This window comes from Buteo buteo, chromosome Z, assembly GCF_964188355.1.
Source record: "Buteo buteo chromosome Z, bButBut1.hap1.1, whole genome shotgun sequence".
Lineage (NCBI taxonomy): Eukaryota > Metazoa > Chordata > Aves > Accipitriformes > Accipitridae > Buteo > Buteo buteo.
Genome location: NC_134204.1, coordinates 87,157,174 through 87,175,501, shown reverse-complemented (window position 1 = coordinate 87,175,501; position 18,328 = coordinate 87,157,174). Strand labels below are relative to the sequence as shown.

At 42.0% G+C, this 18,328-nt stretch overlaps 1 protein-coding gene across 4 annotated transcripts in view; it reads right to left on the bottom strand.

The window, feature by feature from the left end:
- Positions 1-7,777, bottom strand: part of RHOBTB3 (Rho related BTB domain containing 3) — a 34,222-nt gene extending 26,445 nt beyond the window's left edge. For all 4 annotated transcript variants that reach the window (XR_012648845.1, XM_075019624.1, XM_075019625.1 and 1 more), the window contains exons 1-2: positions 7,278-7,777; positions 6,889-7,105 (exon numbers count right to left, since the gene is read on the bottom strand). Coding sequence is in view for 3 of the 4 variants with exons in the window: in XM_075019624.1 (XP_074875725.1) it covers positions 6,889-7,105; positions 7,278-7,279 (219 nt within the window). In the remaining variant the exon portion in view is untranslated. The remainder of the gene's footprint in view (positions 1-6,888; positions 7,106-7,277) is intronic.
- Positions 7,778-18,328: the final 10,551 nt, after the last annotated feature.

Sequence of the window (18,328 nt, the reverse complement as noted above, 5' to 3'; positions counted from 1 at the left end):
AGTGGTATGTTTGTATATGGTTTGTAGCTCCCTCCATTTTACAGCTAAAAATTTACAGCTAAATCTCCAGTGCATTATGACACTATTTCATGTTACAAAACAGAACGATTTTGTGAAGTTTTCTAAGTTTTTGGTCAATATGAACAGAGCTATGCCCAAGGGAAGAACCAACTTTGACTCTCATGCTTTAGCTTCAGCATAAACCTAGTCCTACAGCAGAGGACAGGGCTTCTAGATACCAAAATGCATGGAGCTGCGGCTCCATCCTGACACCAGCCCCAACAGCAGCAGAGGACGGGACACCAGTTATCTGATATACATCCAGACACATGCTCTGCTATGGCCCCAGCCCTCATCGTGGCTCTCCAATTAGAGCATCATCCAGTAAAACACCAGTCTGGAAGACCCTCCGTGCCCTAATCTCAACCAGGGGCAGCTCTAATGCTCTGCTCATTGATGGAAATCTCAACAGAATAGTTGAAGTAGTAGACTTGTGTTTGTCTGCCTGTGCTTGCTCATGCATGTAACACAACAGCTGCTTAAGGGGTCAACATAATACAGCAAAAACACATACAGGGTTTTTTTCCCCCTAATGAAAATAATGTTACTTAGAAAAGTAGTTATATTTTGGAAAACAAAACAAGCTCGTATGATTCCCCTACCCTTTTCGTACTTAGCCCAACTTGCCATATTTCCATCTCTGCAGGTGTGGGGAAAACTAGCAAAATCCTTACTGAAAAAAGCTGCACAGGTGTGCAAATACACCTCTTTGTTTAACTATTACAGGAAAGAAATCCTATGGAAAGGTGGTACAGGCTGTAACAGCTTCCCAGGCGTGTGTGGCTGCACCTTGCAGCAGGTTTGTGGAGTTCTGTGCTTTCCACCACTGCCCTGTGCCACCACTGTGTGTCTCTGTTAACCCCATCAAGATGGATTTTACCAAAGTTTATGAAGTTTTGGTGGGGATGGACCCCACTTTCCTGGTGTAAGGGCCAGGCCTGGGTACATCAAGAAGTGAAAAATGCAGAATGTACCAACCCAACATCCCATGACACCCAATTTCTGTTACTGTTGTGCAGTTTCCCTATGCCCCCACATATTTAACACCCCCGAAAGCCCATTCGTGAAGACGGATGTTATGTTTAAAAACACAGAGGAGAAAAACAAGTTTCCAGAGGTCTTGTTGCAATTATTTTCAATTTGCATCAAGCATAGCATAGACTGCTCAGATTGCTGCTCTGTCCTGGGAAAATCCTCCAAAAACGTCTCTGACAAGGAAGGGTTATTTGCCCAAGGCATCTCTGGGACAGAGCATCTGGAGCCTCCTTGATTGTCACTTCTAGGGAAGCTTTCATGCAAAAATGACAGAGGGAAATTCTTTAGATGAAAAGCAACAGTTCAGATTCAGGAATAATGTTCACTCCAGGCTCCATCTATGAAATTTATGTAGCAGCTACTCCTCATCATGCTTCCTGCTCTTGTCATTTCCCAAGACAGCCATTGACAAAAGGAAAAATAACTGCATAGCTAAGATTATTATAATATGACCTTATTAATTACAATTATATTCCTGTTGCTTGCTACTCCTCTCAGGACTTATTTGAAAAAAGCTTCATTTTGTCCTTGTGTGTCTCCATTATAAGCATCTCATAATATATGCTTCCCATTAGTAAATCATACTTCTCAAGCATTAATGTTTAAAATAAAGCCTTCAGAGGCAATGAAGGCCTGATTTCCCTACAAAATCACATGACCCCTTGAGAGGACAATACTTGCTTTGTTAAACATAATTTATGAATGCCTTTATGGTACAGCAATGAAACACACTGCGTCCTTGCAATGCCCACACTCTTTCTAAAACCTGCTCTTAAACGTCCCCAAGTCTACCTAGCCCAGCCCTTGATCTGGAGCAGCAGCAATAGCAAACGCTCTTTGGGGGGACAAGGGAGCTCAGCCACCCCCGAGGACCATTCATTCCCCTGGGATTGCCCCAGGATCCAAGAGAGCTGCATTGGGAATATTGGAAAGTTCATCTCTCTTTAGGATGCATTTACAGACCCATTCTCCATTAACAGAGCCTTCCTTCCAGCAATGCTTTCCACACCACGTACCAAAGCCTTCCCCATTTTTTCAAGATTTCTCTGCAATTTCTAATCAGCCAGGTCCACAGCAGAACAAGTTTTGTGTGCGTACTCTCCATAACTTGCTAGAACCCTGAACTTAGCTAAGTAACATGCAGCGTAGAAGGAAGTATCTTCTTCAGAAATTGAGGGAATTCAGACCACAACCCTGGAATGCCACTGTTGTTTTTCACTCAAGGCTTTCCAAAACAGCTTTCAGCTGACCCAGAAACAAAATTAATGAAGGCTAGCATTGTCCTTCCTGTGTTGTCCTCTCATAAAGTAATTTAATAATATTTGTAAAAAGCAAAACTAAAGAACACAGTAGGGAAAATAATTTACTAGGATACGATCACTTGTTGTAAACTGCCAACTTCAGACAGCCAAGTTTAAATATGAGAAAGGATGACATACTAAAAAATAAAAAGTTGCAAGCTACGGTTTTGTACTGAAGCAGTAATATGACTGGATTACTAAAAGTAATGAATAAAATTTAAAAGTGGATCAGATTCCTTTATCTTCAGACATGTTGAGGGCTGGCCAGCCTATCCAGCACAAGGAGCACAAGGATGCTGCTGCAGGGAAAAACCCAAATAGCTACACCATGCATAATACCATGGAGATAAGAAAGGTCACAGGATTCAAGGAACTACTACTGCTGGTGCAAAAAAAAAGCAGACAGAAAAAAACAGGAAAAGAGTCACGGACAGAGATTGTTGAAAGGGAGAATTTGAAAAAAATAATTCACAGAACACCTTTGCAAAATTGCAGTTAATGTCTTTGAGCACTAGTGAGTCCCATGAAGGTCTGCAGCTCTGTGCAAGCCTCTGAGCAGGCACTGGCAAGCCTCTAGAGCAGGTACAAACACAGCACAGCATCCATCCCTCTGCAAGTGCCTAACTCAGCACAAGGCACTCCCCAAAACCCAGCTGCTCTATCTTCTCCTTTCGTAATATTTCTGCTACTGGGAACATGACGATGCCAGTGATTCTCTAGAAACTGGGCAGTTTTCACTAACTAGGGGAAAAGAAAAAATTTCTGGAGGTATTGTTCCCTGGGGGGCGGGGGGGAGCACACAACACAACAAAAAACAAAAGCAAGAAACCAAAACCAGGTGGCTCACAGAGGAAAAAAATTAAAAAGGACAGCGAGACCCCCAGCCCAGGACCAAAACACTCTCATATCCTTATAGTACTGCTCCAAGTGAGAGAGCAAAGAACAAGAGAGGTAATGCAGGTAGGGGACACTCACAGTGAAGTTTTCGTGCTGCCATTTATATTCCAGCATCATAATTAAAATGAATCAAAATATGAATTACAGATTGCATGCTATGCAAGTGAGAGAGCAAAGAACAAGAGAGGTAATGCAGGTAGGGGACACTCACAGTGAAGTTTTCGTGCTGCCATTTATATTCCAGCATCATAATTAAAATGAATCAAAATATGAATTACAGATTGCATGCTATGCTTCATTCTGAAGTTGAAGAAGATTCACTTGCCATCAGATATTACAAATTTTGCCTGCACTTTTTCTGCAGTTTTTCCTTGTACTTATGCAAAAGCATAACAAAATTCAGTGTAAAGTGACTAAAGTTGCAAACTACATGCAAACCAATAAAATGGCAACTCAGTCCTGAAGACTGTCAAATCCTACATAGAGTGCTAAATAAAGCAACCTTTTCCAAAGTGAATCTTAAAATTCATCTTGCACATTACTCCTTATAAGTTACTATCTCTCATACTGAGGTTTACCCCACAAAGAATTTAAAAAACTGGGAAATGCTAGTTCAACGTGTTTTATGAGAGCACAACTTGAGCATGCATTAGCAAGTGATGAGCTATTAAAATCACAATATTCAGCATGGATGTTAGCACCTATATACTTTTTCCCTAGTTCTTTATATCTCCTCTCATCCTGGGTCTGCATTTTTTATCAAAATGTTTTCCAGCCACATGAATCACGAGGATGTCAGCCCACTTGTGCATCTGTGCCCTGCATGTGGGAGATATCGGCATGCAGCTTTGCAAAAGCAGTGCAGGACACAGTGGGCCATTGTGATATACCCAGTGATTGACACACAGAGATTGGCGCAGTTTTGGAAACAGTGACATTTTGCCCCCACATTTTGAAAAGTATGTTCCACCACTCTCCCTACAACCCTGTGTCACCTGCGTGGCAGTAACCTCCTCCCCAAAGTCAGCACTTCCATCCTACACACTGCAACTGCCACAGGAAAGAGATGCTTCTCCAACATGCTGCCACTGTTTTACATGTTGGCAGACATGAATTTAGCCTTGAAATCTTCTAAGCCAAGCAATATCAAAGAATATAGCACCTGCACAGGCAAATAAAATATTTACGGGGCCACTGGTCCCACAGCAGGTTGGAAACACCATTCCCTCACATCTGTCTGTGATATGTGATGGGCATTGCCTTGGGTAATCATGCCCAAGAAGCTTTGCTTCCTAGCTCTGCAGTTTTGGTCACCCTTAGTTTATAAAATGCCACACTCTTGCAGCACCACTGCTGCTGTTTCACCGACCACGTGCCCACCAGGACAATGCCACCGTGGCAGTGTTGACCACAGGGTCCAGGCCCTTCATGTTTCTCCAACCCATCCATACATGAGTGCTTTGGCCGCTGCTGGAAAACCTTGTTGAGCACTTTCAAAGAGACATATAGTACACAGTAAGATACCCAATACCATAATACCACCAGGAAGAGTTCCACCGAAGACACTTGAGCTGTTGATTCCTCCTGTAGACTCAAAAAGTTGAGCACTGTCCTGGGCTGACAAAGACACATGCAGCAGCAAATCAAAACATGAGCAAACTCACCCTGTACCACAATCTGGCCACCTCACAAAAGGGTCCACCCATGCACTGGGAAGTCTACTTGGTGAACTTGCATCCACGTTGCTTTTCCAGACTAACAGCTGTAAAGGTCATCGAGCAGTTGGGTACCCCTGAGTTTGGAGACTCACAGCTACCAGCGTACTCAGTTGCCAAGTTTATGTCTAATACTGGCTTGCCTTAATCATATGGATATAATCTAAAAGGTAAAATGCAAACCCACCTTTATGTTACTGTCAGACGATAGAGGTGGAAATAATGGAAGGCCCACCATACCACCACCTCTATGTTTCAGTAACGTGCAACAAGAATTCTCTTCCATGAAGAATACGACTTGAGGCAGCATCAATCAACATTTTGAATTGTCCTGTACCATTTCCCCAGGCTACCAGAGGAACAGTCCTGAAAGGACTACCGTGACCTAGTAAACCTCAAGCTTCCAGACTGTGGAAAACAATCCTGTTCTGCCTAACCCCATCAAGGATACACCTTCACTCAGAACAAATAACCTCCTGCAGAGTCCAGTCCAGCTATACGCGATGTCTTCTACTAAGCAAAGAATGGCGGTTGTTCCTCATCATTCCCAGCAATAAATCTCCTGTCTCTAACTGAGAAAGCAAAAGGCAAGAGGCCTCAGAAACATAACGTCCCAGACAATCAAAAGCTAGCCTTTCAAGGGCAAAAGTAATATGGTTTACAGATCTAAAGAGCCTTGTTTTCTAGAAGAGCAAATGCAGATAAAAGAGCATAAAACCCCATGAACTCCATCTCCAGTCTCAGTCCTTTCTTCTCCCCTTCTCCAGTTATCCCTGCTTGCCTTCCCACCTCCCTTACCAACCTCCAATCCTCTGAAACACCCTTTGAAGTCCTACAGCCTTAGTTTATACTCAGGAGTTTTTACTCACTGCTGCGCTCCAATGATGCCAGCACACTGCACGTGCAGGTCACATGCAGCTTCAGCAATTTAAAACAGGATCCCCCAGTCCATTAGAACTGGTGTGTGTAAGTGCAGCTGACAAAAAAAGTGTGAGAAATAGAGAACAGAAGGAAGCTAAACTGGATCATTTAGTTTTAAGATTACAAACTTCTGGTCATATATTTCTGGAAGTGTTAGGATTCCCGCAGATCCCCAAAAAACATTTCCCTTACAGGACTGCAAAAATCAACCTAAGGGTAGAATTATGGAGCTGAGACTGATTATTGTTTTAATTTCTAAAAGCTGCTAAGCTTAATTTTTTTTAAGGCTACTAAGTAGTCATTAAGTATGTTTTAATTTAGATTATCAGCATCATTTCTTACATAATCATTGATCTGCTCATACTCATAACTAAGTTGTCTCACTTACTAACAAAAGTGCTGACAACTTGGAAGAGTGCCAAAATCATTTGTATTCACCTTCAAATAAAGGAAATCATGTTAAGATGTGATTATTCATTATAACAGAAGTAAAATGATTCTCCATATACTGTATTTTGCAAGATATAAAATAGTATAATCTTTCACTTTTCAAAGCTGGAAAACTGCCTTTTCATTTTTACAGAAAAAATATGTATGCTTTGTTTTGTTGTTGATAAATATTTGGACAGTGCTTATGATGCAGTGTCATGAAAAAGGGGTTCTTGTTTACCTCTGGATTACTGTCAATGAAGTTTTCATTAAACAGCACAGTTGAAAATATCACCTTCCTATAGAAGAGGTGGGCAGCGACTTGTTAATGAGAAACTTTTTGTAGCACCTTAGAGACTTTGCAGCATTTGCCTGGTTACATTTTATACGCTTTTACTGTTAGCAGTAATTAAAGTATGAACAAAATCCCACAATTATAAGAGTAATTTAAGAATTAGGATACATTTTCATTTGATGAAAACCACTTACGCTGTTAAGTGTGGTTAAAAAAATTGAGACGAATCTCTTACCCAGACAGGACAGTCATGTACCACCAGTCTGACATTTCCAAACACGCAGGCTTGATATTCGGTAAAAACTGGGTTTCCAACGTGACTGGCAGACAAACTGCTGTCAATCCGGGAAACGAGAGCACTCCTCCTGAGATAGCTCCAGATCAGGCTTGGCTGCTGATTGTCCTCAGAAAAGCTGTCTCTTTCATTCCCGAACGCTACAATATTAACCGACCTAAAATAAAAAATAATAAAGACAAAGCTGTGTTAACAAAGATGAAGGGCAGGGCTAAGAGGAGAAAAAAAAAAAAAATCCCCTTAAATCAAACCTAACATATTAATCCCTCTGAATCCTCTTCCCTCCCTAGATTTTAACACCCCCCTGTAATCAACAGCGAAACACATACATGATCTCAAATCCAACAGCAGAACGAGCGCAAAGCGGAAAAGAAGCCGGGAAACGCCGCTTGCATTACAAATCCCCAGCCGGCTTCTGATTGTTATTCGTCGGCGTCCACGCTCAGCGGCCCCCCCCGGGGCCCTTGCCGCATTCCCTCGCCCGCCGCCGGACGGGATGAATGGGGGGCGGCCGCGCCGGGGGATGGACCCCAGCTGCGCCCCACAGCTGCACCAGTGGATGCAGCGGCAGTAGCGGTGGCAGCGGTGGCAGCAGTAGCAGTGGCAGCAGTGGCAGCAGTAGCAGCAGTAGCAGTGGCAGCAGTAGCAGCGGCAGCAGTGGCAGCAGTGGATGCAGCGGCTGCAGTAGCAGTGCCAGCAGTAGTAGCAGCGGCAGCGGCAGCAGTGGATGCAGCGGCAGCAGCCCAAGCCCTGGTGGCCGCGTTACTCGGCGGCTGCCGGTGCACTCGAGGAGTAAGGCGAGCAGCCGCCCGCTCGGTCACAGCCATCGTCGCCTGACGTCAGCCGGCAGGAGCACAGCGCACGCAATGGGCAGAGCGAGCTGACGTTGCCGCAGAGCCAACGCGGAGCAGCCAGGTCAGCAAAGGCAGGGGAAGGGCGCTGGGGCAGAGAGCAGACCGCGACCCGCCGCGGGGGGCTGCGGGCACGGCACGGCACGGCACGGCACGGCACGCTGCTGCTGCTGCTGCTCTTGCTCCTGCTCCTTCTCCTGCTCTTGCTCCTGCTGCTGCTCCTGCTCCTGCTGCTGCTCCTTCTCCTGCTCCTGCTGCTGCTCCTGCTCCTGCTGCTGCTCCTTCTCCTGCTCCTGCTGCTGCTCCTGCTTCTGCTGCTGCTCCTTCTCCTGCTCCTGCTGCTGCTCCTGCTCCTGCTGCTGCTGCTGCTCCTTCTCCTGCTCCTGCTGCTGCTCCTGCTCCTGCTCTTGCTCTTGCTCCTGCTGCTGCTGCTCCTTCTCCTGCTCTTGCTCCTTCTCCTGCTCCTTCTCTTGCTCCAGCTGCTGCTCCTGCCCTGCAGAGCACGGACCAGCACCCCCCCAGCCACAGCTTGCCTGCACTGGGGGAGAGACCAGCACCCCAGGGACTGCCACAGCTGAAGGCGAGAGCAATGTGAAAACCCTCTGTTTTACAATATTTAAACCTCTTTTTTTTTTCTTTCGGTGAAATAGTATCTACCTTTTCAGTATTAGGCTGATAACTTCTGAAATGCCACGTAGATTTCTTAGCGTTTAAAGCACAGTTTTCAAAAAGGGCAAGCTCTAATTATAATAAAATAAACAAAAATACCTGGAACCAAATCCACTCTAAAATGGCATGCTGTCTGTCAGATACCACTATACACACTAGAGTAACAAAAACAGAGTAAAAATACTTTGGACGCACTAAATGATAGATAAACCCACTCTATTACACGAACACATGCTGCTGTTAATCCCACAGGCAAGAACTCTTTCAACACAGGTCTTGATACAACTATCAACAGAATAATTAAGACTGTTGCCTGCAACAGCCCATACTCTGAGAAAGGTACTATTCCACTATTGGCAAATGTGGTGATGACAACTGATGTCACTGCCAAAGTTTTATACCAATCTTGTATTGATTGGCCAGGCCAATTTTAAAAATCAGAAGCATTAGTATCTATTGTACGCTAATAAAGTCAAATGATGTTTATATTTTTATTATAAATTCTACAGGGCCTACTGAAGGAAAAAAAACCCAAAAAACAACAAAAACCCAACATAAAACAATAACATATAATTTACCGGAATTTTTGTTTCCCCATGTTTTATCACATTCCAGCTTCTGCTTTTCAATCTAGCTTTGCTTAGAAAAGACAAATGACAGGTGGAGGTTTTGTTTTTGTTCCCCCTCCCCCAAAAAAGTTTGAATCCATGATTCTTTGGTGAGTTAAAAAAGTAGACAATCAAATGAAGCGAGTGGTTTTTTCCCCAGATGATCCTCAGACTGATGTATCATGCTCCACATCCAAATCCTCAGTCATGTCCAAACACTGGGTGCATGAAGTTCGTTTCGTGACAGCCAACATACTCAGAGCCATCACACTCTTGCAACCACATGTATTAGTGTGTTTTTTCAAGGGCACTGAATATCCCTTGGAATCCTTAAATTTGAACTTGTAGTGGTCTAGATTGAAAATGAGGAAACCTTTGAGAGAAAAGTTCCTTACAACACTACTGAGCATAACCTAGTGTAGCTAAATAAATAAATAAATATGCACACACATATACACATACACATATATATGCACGCATGTGTATATATATACACATATATTTACATACATGTATACGTACATGTATATACATATACACACGCAGACATGCACACATATAGAGAGTTGTAACACCAAGGAAAAACTGGGCTGGTAAATAAGGCAGCCCTAGTGAGAAGTGACCCAATTAACCCAAACTCCAATTAGCATAGCTTAGTCATTGCTGCACACCTAGCCCTGCCCAAGGATGCGAAGGGCAGGGATACTAAGAGAGACGGAGGGTGACAGAAAACACTTGTTTTTCTCTCACTCTTTTCTTGAACCATCTGGGAAACTAATTAGGACTGCCATAAGCATCAATTCTGGCAAATTACGCAGATGGTGGATGTGGCACTCATCTCACCTGATGAACAGTACTTAAAGCTTACAGACTGAAATACCATACTGTTTTAGTAACACTTCAGCAATCAAAAAGTTTAAAACAACATTTAAAAAGCAAGCATTAAAATTGGATGAAAATGCTGTCTGTTCTGTGAAAGTCGGTCCATAACCCCATTTTTGCCTGCATTGCTGAGGGACTACGCAATACATTTCAAACAAACAAACAGAAAACAGAAAAGGAAATTAGTTCAGTTTCGCAGGGTAGTTAAACCATAAATGGAGAAGCTGCTTGGTACCTCTAACTCAGATGCATTCTGCAAGTTACGTAGGCACTGCAAGGGAAAGCCATAAAAGATTGTTTAACTGAGAGAAGAGGATTATAGAGGATTGCTTGACTGTTCCCTGTCTGGCAATCTGGAAGGTAAGTATCCTATGTTCAGCAAACATTTCAGCAGCAGGCATTTGCCACTGCTGCTGACATACAAAGAAAAAACTGCAGAAAAGGGAGTCTTTGACAGGGTTGAGGAAAAAAACAGCTTATTTGGCCTTGTGCATTTTACACTGAAACATTATTATTTTGTTTCAGATTATTTTTCTTGAAGGTCTCCAGCGAGTATCTCAGATAAAGCAATGAAAACAAATACGCAGTCTTTGCTGACAAAGGGTAATGATACTTTCCATGGCAAGGCCATAACTGCAAAAACTCAAGGAGGAAGATTTTTTTCCTTGTGGAAGCTGTAGCCTTATTCGCACTGGTCCATATATGACTAACTAATATGGCCCATATTTTCAGGGCAGTGAGGGGATTTACTGCACTTGTATTCAAAGTTGTTGCCAAGCCCACTCATTATCTGAGTCTGCATGCTGCATAGAGCTGCTGGTGATGTTCTGAGCGCTTTAGGTGCACAAGAAATTACATTGCTCTAGGTGAGGTAAATTTCCAGGTTTGTTTGGGGTTTTTTTCAAAGATACAAGATGACTCCAGATAACAGTAATACATTTTGCTGAATAGATCTGTTTCCTCCTAACATTGCAAAATACAACCTGTGACAGGCTTGACTTTATTAGTGCTTGTTCACAGTGGAGATCGCTGCTGCGAGATCTGCCAGCTGAGACCTGCAGGGACAAAGCACCAGCAAATAAAAGGAGTTTTTCTGTTGGTGTAGCCATCTGCCACATCCAAACCACTGAAAACCACCCATGTGTGAGAAAGCAAGGAAAGAACAGTGGGACAGTGTTAAGGACCACTAATATTTTTCAGTACAACTACACTAGAAAAATGCTGTAGGGTTGATTGGGCTTGGAAGCACAGGAGGTTTCCATCCCCCCCACGAATACTGGAGTCAGTTTCAGAGGTGGCACAGCAGTTCTGAGCCAGAGGTTGCTATCCCTCCAGCCCAAGAGATTTCACTGTTGACTGCTTTCTAGATGTCCCTGGTGGAGGCATCCAAAAAAATCAGCACAAATCCCAAGGCTTTTGTACAAAGTTGTGGAATCACCATCCTTGGAGGCATGCAAGGTTTCACTGGAAAAGTCCTTGCACAACCCGAGGTCGATAGACGTGCTTGGAGTGGGGGCTGGGTTCGATGACCTCCAGAGGTCCCTTCCAACTTGAACTATTCCCTGACTCCACAAATCCCCTCCCTTCTGGAGAGTGACCGCTAAGCCCTGTCCTTCACTTCCTCTTCTTACAGCAGCTTTCAACCCAAAAACCAACCTCTCGTCCAATCTTGTGGCAACTTAGTTTCTTTACAAAGTTTAATAAGATTTACAAAAAGCTTCTCAAAGGCTTTTTGAAAATGCAAGAGGATTATTATGTCCACACGACCCCCTTTATCGGCATACTTACCGCCCTTCCTCCAAATGCCAGTGATGCTGGTCTTCACTGGAGCCTCTCCAACACCTTCCCAACAGACTATGTTCACCCACGTGTCCCCTGATCTCATTCTCTATCACAGACGGTATCATCTCACCAGGAATGGCAGCCGGTCCCACTGCTTCAGCATTCCAGACACCCTGCTAAAGCAGTTTTTGAACATACTGGCCGCCTCCAATGGCATCTCCAATGATACACAGACCCCAGACCCAGTTCTGTGGTTTCTTATTGGAGTTTCTGAGGAACATCCCCATAAATGTTATCTGCTCCTGGCCACTTATTAACATCTACTTTAACTATTTTTTTCTAATATTACTGTATCAGATCAAGTAATGCAGTATCAGCCTGATAGTGAATCAAAACTATGAAGGGGGTGAAAAAAGACCTGATGGCAGGAGGAGAAAGAAAAATAACAGTTTTTTTAATTTAAACCAGATCCAGTTTGTAGCAGAACAGAGCTGTGAAAGCAACTACTGAGTTGTGGAAAGCTGTTAACGCTGTGAGGGTGATTCATGGATTACCAGAAGCCAGCTCTGCTGCTGCTGCAGAAGTGCAGCGCAAGGATTGCTCTACAAGCTTGCTGCTTTCGGCGGTGGAGGGAACGAGGTCCTGTACCACAAGGAGGGAACCCAGTTGGCACCCACATGCCCCAACCTGCTGCAGAGGTGAAGGGCTGAAAACATTACATGCTGCAGAATAAGACACCCCATTCCCAGCGGTAAGCATCCCCAACTGCAGATGTACAGCTGCACCATGTAACTCTCACGTCATTGCTTAACAAGTGTTGTTAATTGCATTAGATCTGCAGGTCAAAGGATCAAAAAAAAGTAGTTTATATGTTATTTCTGCCAGTTTAGAAACACAAGCCATCACCCCAGGGTGGATATAGACCATCACGTCATGCAGAGGAGCACCATCCATCCCACCCTAGCCTGCCCTGGTTCTCCTTGCCAAGGCTTGTTGGCTTGGCCTTGTGCTGAGGCTAAGCCGTGGGGAGAGCTGGGCATGGAGCAAGAACCAGGGGAACGGGGAAAGGTCTCTGCTGGGGTGGCCCAGCCAGAGGTACTGACCAAACCACTCCGCAGGTCTCTGCTCCCTGGGTGTCCCCTTCCACAAGGGACTGGGAGAGATGTGGGAGCACCTTGGCAGGAGATGCTGCTGTATTTGGGGGGCCAGGGAAGGGAAGGGATGGCATATGGTCAGCAGGTTTTGAAAGTTCTGGGCTATTTTAATCCACTTTATGATCCCCTGGATAAGCGCTTAAGACCCAGTGACCCAGCGCGTGAATTCTACAGGGAGAAGTGCCTCAAACTACTTCACGTGCTCCTGCAGAAGCTCTGCCCTTTGCCTGCCTACGGTTTTGTTCAGTAATGTATAAAGTTTCTAATTTTTCTTACTAAAAACATACCACAGGAGTGCGGATATCATTCATTACATCAGGGAAATGAAAATGATCTAATAAAGTCAGCTGAACACGTGAGTTAATGTGCATTTTAAGAAGAGAAAATTAAAGAACAAAGATCATACCTAGATATACAAAATATCTACCACATAGTATATGCATAACAAAAAAAGTTATTCACCTATCAAAGTTGCAAGTTCTCAACAAATCACAAATAAAACCTCATCAGGAGTAAGTTTCCTGTTTAAAGTTACCTTCTAACCCGTTTTATACAACTGCACTTCTCCAGAATTAAAAGGCAGAGCACATTGTCCATCAGCTCTCCTTATACAGATGTTAAATGTCTTCCAAGTGGTCATTGGATGGCCATTTAATGATTAAAAAATAATGTTGGTTTCCAAAAATCCAAAGATACAGTTCAGAGCTAGACTTCAAATCAGCTGCTTCTTTTTTATTATTTATTTATTTTCCTGATTTCTGCTTTCTTATTTTCCCTTCTGTTGTGATTTCACTGCTATTTATTATACTCCTTGTAGTTCTCAGCCTCCTCTGCTGGCCACATACCTCTAACTACAGAGGCATGTATCAAGGCAGCAAGAGAGGATGATCTGTGTGTGGTAATTGAACAATTTTCATGGATTTGAATGCTGTCCTCACCGCTTTCACTGTAACAGAAAATCACTTAATTTGAGTCTCACAGCCTCTCTCATTCTCCTGCACTCTTGTACTACTTATTCCAGAACGGCAGCCCACTCTCAAGAGGTATTTGGCTGCTCAGGAGCATTTACTGGCTGATAACTGTACATGTGATGTGAGAAATGACATGTGATAATAGGACATAAATGACAGTGTCTTTATAAATGGATTCTTTTTAAGAACAGAAGCCAGTGAATGACTATTTTCCTGTCTTATACCCTGGGTATATAATGTATAGTCACAGAAGGGTTCTGGTTTGGGCTGTTGTCTTTGTTTTGTTGCCTGCCTTTTTTTTTTTTTTTTTTTAAGTGCCCATCTGCACTAAATACCTCACCGCTGAAATCACTGAGGAGGACCAGGACAAATTTGGTAAGTTTTCACATAAAAAGTTTTCAATAAAAACCCAACATTTCTGAATGCCAGGTCTCCAAATGGAAAATGAAACCTTGATTTAATCTATAAATCAGTATTGTCCTTTTATGGTTTATTTTCTCTAAGTTGAGGTAAACAAAAGTAACTACAAATTACCTTGTATTTGTTGTTGGTCTAGAGTTTGCACAGATATAAACTCACTGATAAGCACTAGATATTTTCTGGTAATGAGATTTAGTGTCTAGTGCTTTATTAGTAGTATTATAGTTGCAAGAAAAATGAGGCCAAAAGGCCAGACTGCTCAGCATGAAAGATGGTCTGCTCAGAAACCATCAAAATAGATTAGCATTTAAGGGCCTAAACTTTTCATATTGCAAAAAAAAGATCACTTACAGGAAAGAGCAAGAAGAGGAATTTTCCTATATTATAACAATATACTATTCTTGATACTGCAGAAAAACTAGAAGAATTGCCAAGCAGTTTGAAAAAGGAGCTGGCAAGAAATTGCAAAGACAGTTGGTTGAGCTGGATGAAAAGAACACACATATAAGTAACGTATTTTCCACTTAGTGTCTATGAAGCTCTAGCATCAGTAAATTGTCTAAACTTCCTTTTTTTACTTCTTGTATTTTCTTTTTCATGGCAGGTGTGTTGCTTTTCTGATGGTAGTATATGCATTATAAATTTCCATCTGCTTCTCTTCTATTAACCTCATAGTAAAACTTCATGCTTTGTTAATATAAAAGGATGCAGTTTTGTTTGAATTTCACAAATCTTTTCCTTTCTTCTACTGAATCATAAGAAAGAACAAAATTGGTATAATTTTCAAAAATCATGTTCAAAATCATGTTTCAAAAGTCACGTTAGCCTGCTAAGGATGAGTTCTGACTTCTCAGTTTAAAACTGAAGACATAAATAGCATGTGCCAAATAGCATCAATTTTATTATGGCAAAGGCCCTATTTTTGCCTTAGCTTCACTTCAGAGGCACTGGATAAGTCTCCGAATAATTAAGATGCTCTGACATTCTTACAGTGTAAGTATAAACAGTAAATACTACTAAAAGGTAACATTTCAGGCACACATATAATATGTTTTGTTTCTCTCTGAAAACATTTACAAAAAAATTCAGGCTTTTTCTGCAAGAAAAGATTTGGCAGTTCTTCATTGTTGGGGGGTGGTTCCTTATATTTGAATCATCAGCAACCTTCACTCAGTGTTCTACAGTGAAGAGTCTTAAATTACATCGTGCTTTTCAATTACGTATTTGGCAGCAACTTAAGCTATAGTCTTGAATGTAGATTCATATCTCCAGAAATCTTGCCAGCATTGCCTAACAATGCTTTTTCGTCTAACAAAAATAATAAAGTAGGGGCATGATGTTTGGAAAAGACCAAGCAGGGCAGAACGTTTGGGAGCAAGGTAAAACAAAGGGGAAAACAAGTTACAAAGAACAAAATCAATTGTGTTTTCTCTTTAATAGCAATAGGGGCTTTCTACAAGCTTCTAGGTTTATAGATTTTTACATGGATTTTACAAACAGTAGTTTATACAACAACATCCCTACAAGACAGTTTTATTCTCTTCTTTGGTTTACTTTTGGCAAAAATGTGTTCTGCTGGGACAAACTATTCTGGTTTCACAATTAGTTTCCCCCTCTGAAAGCCAATGCTCAGTAAAGTCTCTGTGCAATGATTTATGCAGCTTGTGCTTATTAACAAAAGTGAGTTCAAAAGAAAATAATATACAGCATCCAGACTAAAACAAAAATAACTTGTGCTTTAAGTCCAGGAGTGGAGTTACTTAAGGAATAGAGTTACCTACTGGCTGAACTTACCTCTTATTTCCTCTCTATTACATGAAAATTTTAAAAGAAAGAACATAAATGGAACTTACTTGAAAAGCTTCAGTCTTTAAAAGTATTTTCCATTCTTTATGAGTCAAAATATTTGTACTGATTTAAAATTGAGCTGTCAGCAAAGTAATGAGTAAGTATATAGAAATATTTTATGTGACACATTTCTACGGATTGCTAAATGGCATTTAATTAATTGAGCTTTAATCTTATTTTGGTACATCAATGGTTTAATATGTACTTCTCTGCTAGAGAACCTGTTGTTTTAAATCCAGTCCTTTTATGACTTTAATTCCTGACCAAGAGAAGCTTGAATCAATCAGTCAGTAAGAGCAACAATCTGATAATATCACCCACAAAAATTTCTGAACGGTATAAAAAATAATTAGTTCAGGCCAGATATATATCACTGAAACCTCAGATGGAGTGCGAGTAGGCTCTTCAAAAATCTTACTCATCTTCTTGCAATCCCTGTGTTGTGGTATGTAGCATATATGGTAAATGCCTATCCACTAGATAATCACATCTCCTCAGAAGCTCCAGAATTTCTAAACTAAACAAAGATGAACTTCTCAGAAGCGAGTGGTCAAGACATTTGCTTGTGATGAGAAATGAATGTTTTATGGTTTTGATGTTCTGAATTCTGCTGATAGTATTCTCCATCTGTCTGAAATTGTGGCTCACAATTTATAGTATACAAGAGGCAGATCATTCACCTGAATTTGCGATTTCATACTTGACCACTGAAAACAGGAATAGCTTGCCAACAGTAAAACAACGTTTTTAAGCAGGTAATGAAGAAAACTTAAAAGAAAATGGGTACTGCAATATTTTGCCTGTGATTGGACAGTATTTTTAGCAAGGATGAGGGTGAGCTCTTCATTGTTAATTTCACGAAAACCGCTTCACTTGTTTGGGTTGGTAAACCTTCTAGCCCGATTATTGCAGGGGGTGGCCATGCACAAGTAAACTCTGAGCGCTCCTGGGGAGACGGAGCTCCAGTCCTCCGTTTTATGAATGGGGTTTACAGGGACAGTACCAGGCACCCAGCTATTCCACTGCAAGGGGAAGGTGCCTTAGGTCAGCTCTACGCCCATGAATCTTAGCGGTTTTATCAATGTCACCCAATTCTCCCGGTGTTCAAAACCCTCCCAAGATGCAGCCCGACCTCAGACCTTCTCTCTTTCCATCCTTGCTGCTGCTGCTGCTGCTGCAGAGGAGCTGCAGAAGGTGCTTTAAAACTGGGGGTTGTGCCCTGCTGCTGCCTTACAGTCTGTACGGAAATTTTGAAACAGACTTTTATGGAGGGTGGATTTGACTGGAGGAGCATCAGAATGCCAAGCCTTATTCCCTAGCAAATATCAAAACTGTCGCTACGGATATATATAGAATGTATACAATAACACCACAAGCTAGCAACTTAAATCCAAAGACTTCTCATTTATCTTGATCTCTAACCTGGTATCAGACAGACTTTGAAGGCTAGTGAAGAATTCCTCTCATTCCTAACTGCCAATCTTTCTTTCAATTTTCAGTCTCATTTCGGTTGCCTTGTACATTCTGATGGTAAGACCACAATTTTTGTTATCAGTAAAAGAAATTCTCCCCACTAGCTTGCAGAATCCGGACACATTATTTAACAGTTTGAGGCACGTGGAATAACTGAGGAATGGCATCAGTTTCTGTATGGATCACCCCTTTAGGGTCTCTTCCTACAACGTTATGTGAGGATTAGGACTGAAGTCAGTTCTGCTTGCTCACATTGTATGATGCTCTGCCTTCACAGCAGAGCAACAGTGATGCACAAGCAAAAAAATCAAAGGAGTGCAACAAAGAATGACGAGATAGTAAGAAACTTCAAAAATATCAGTTTAAAAGGTATAAACACTGGCATAAAGTATTGAGAAAGAATTAAAACAAGTTCACAAATTTATTTATTAGAATATTAACATGGGGGGGAGGCAAACTAAACCATCTTTACTTCTGTGACTTTGAAAGTAATTAAATACTAGCTTTACTGTGTCAAAATAAACAACCAGATCATCACATTCATTTTTTCTGATTGCAATTAGCACAAGTTTCACTTCTCTTGTCTTCCTTTAGGCGATGAGCTACCCATATTGTGAAATTAGCTGCAGCAGATACTGACAGGCTATTAAAGAACTGCGGTTCATCAGAAGCTTCTCAGGTAAGTGCTGGTCTAGAATAAAGTCATGCCAAGACAGTGTTCC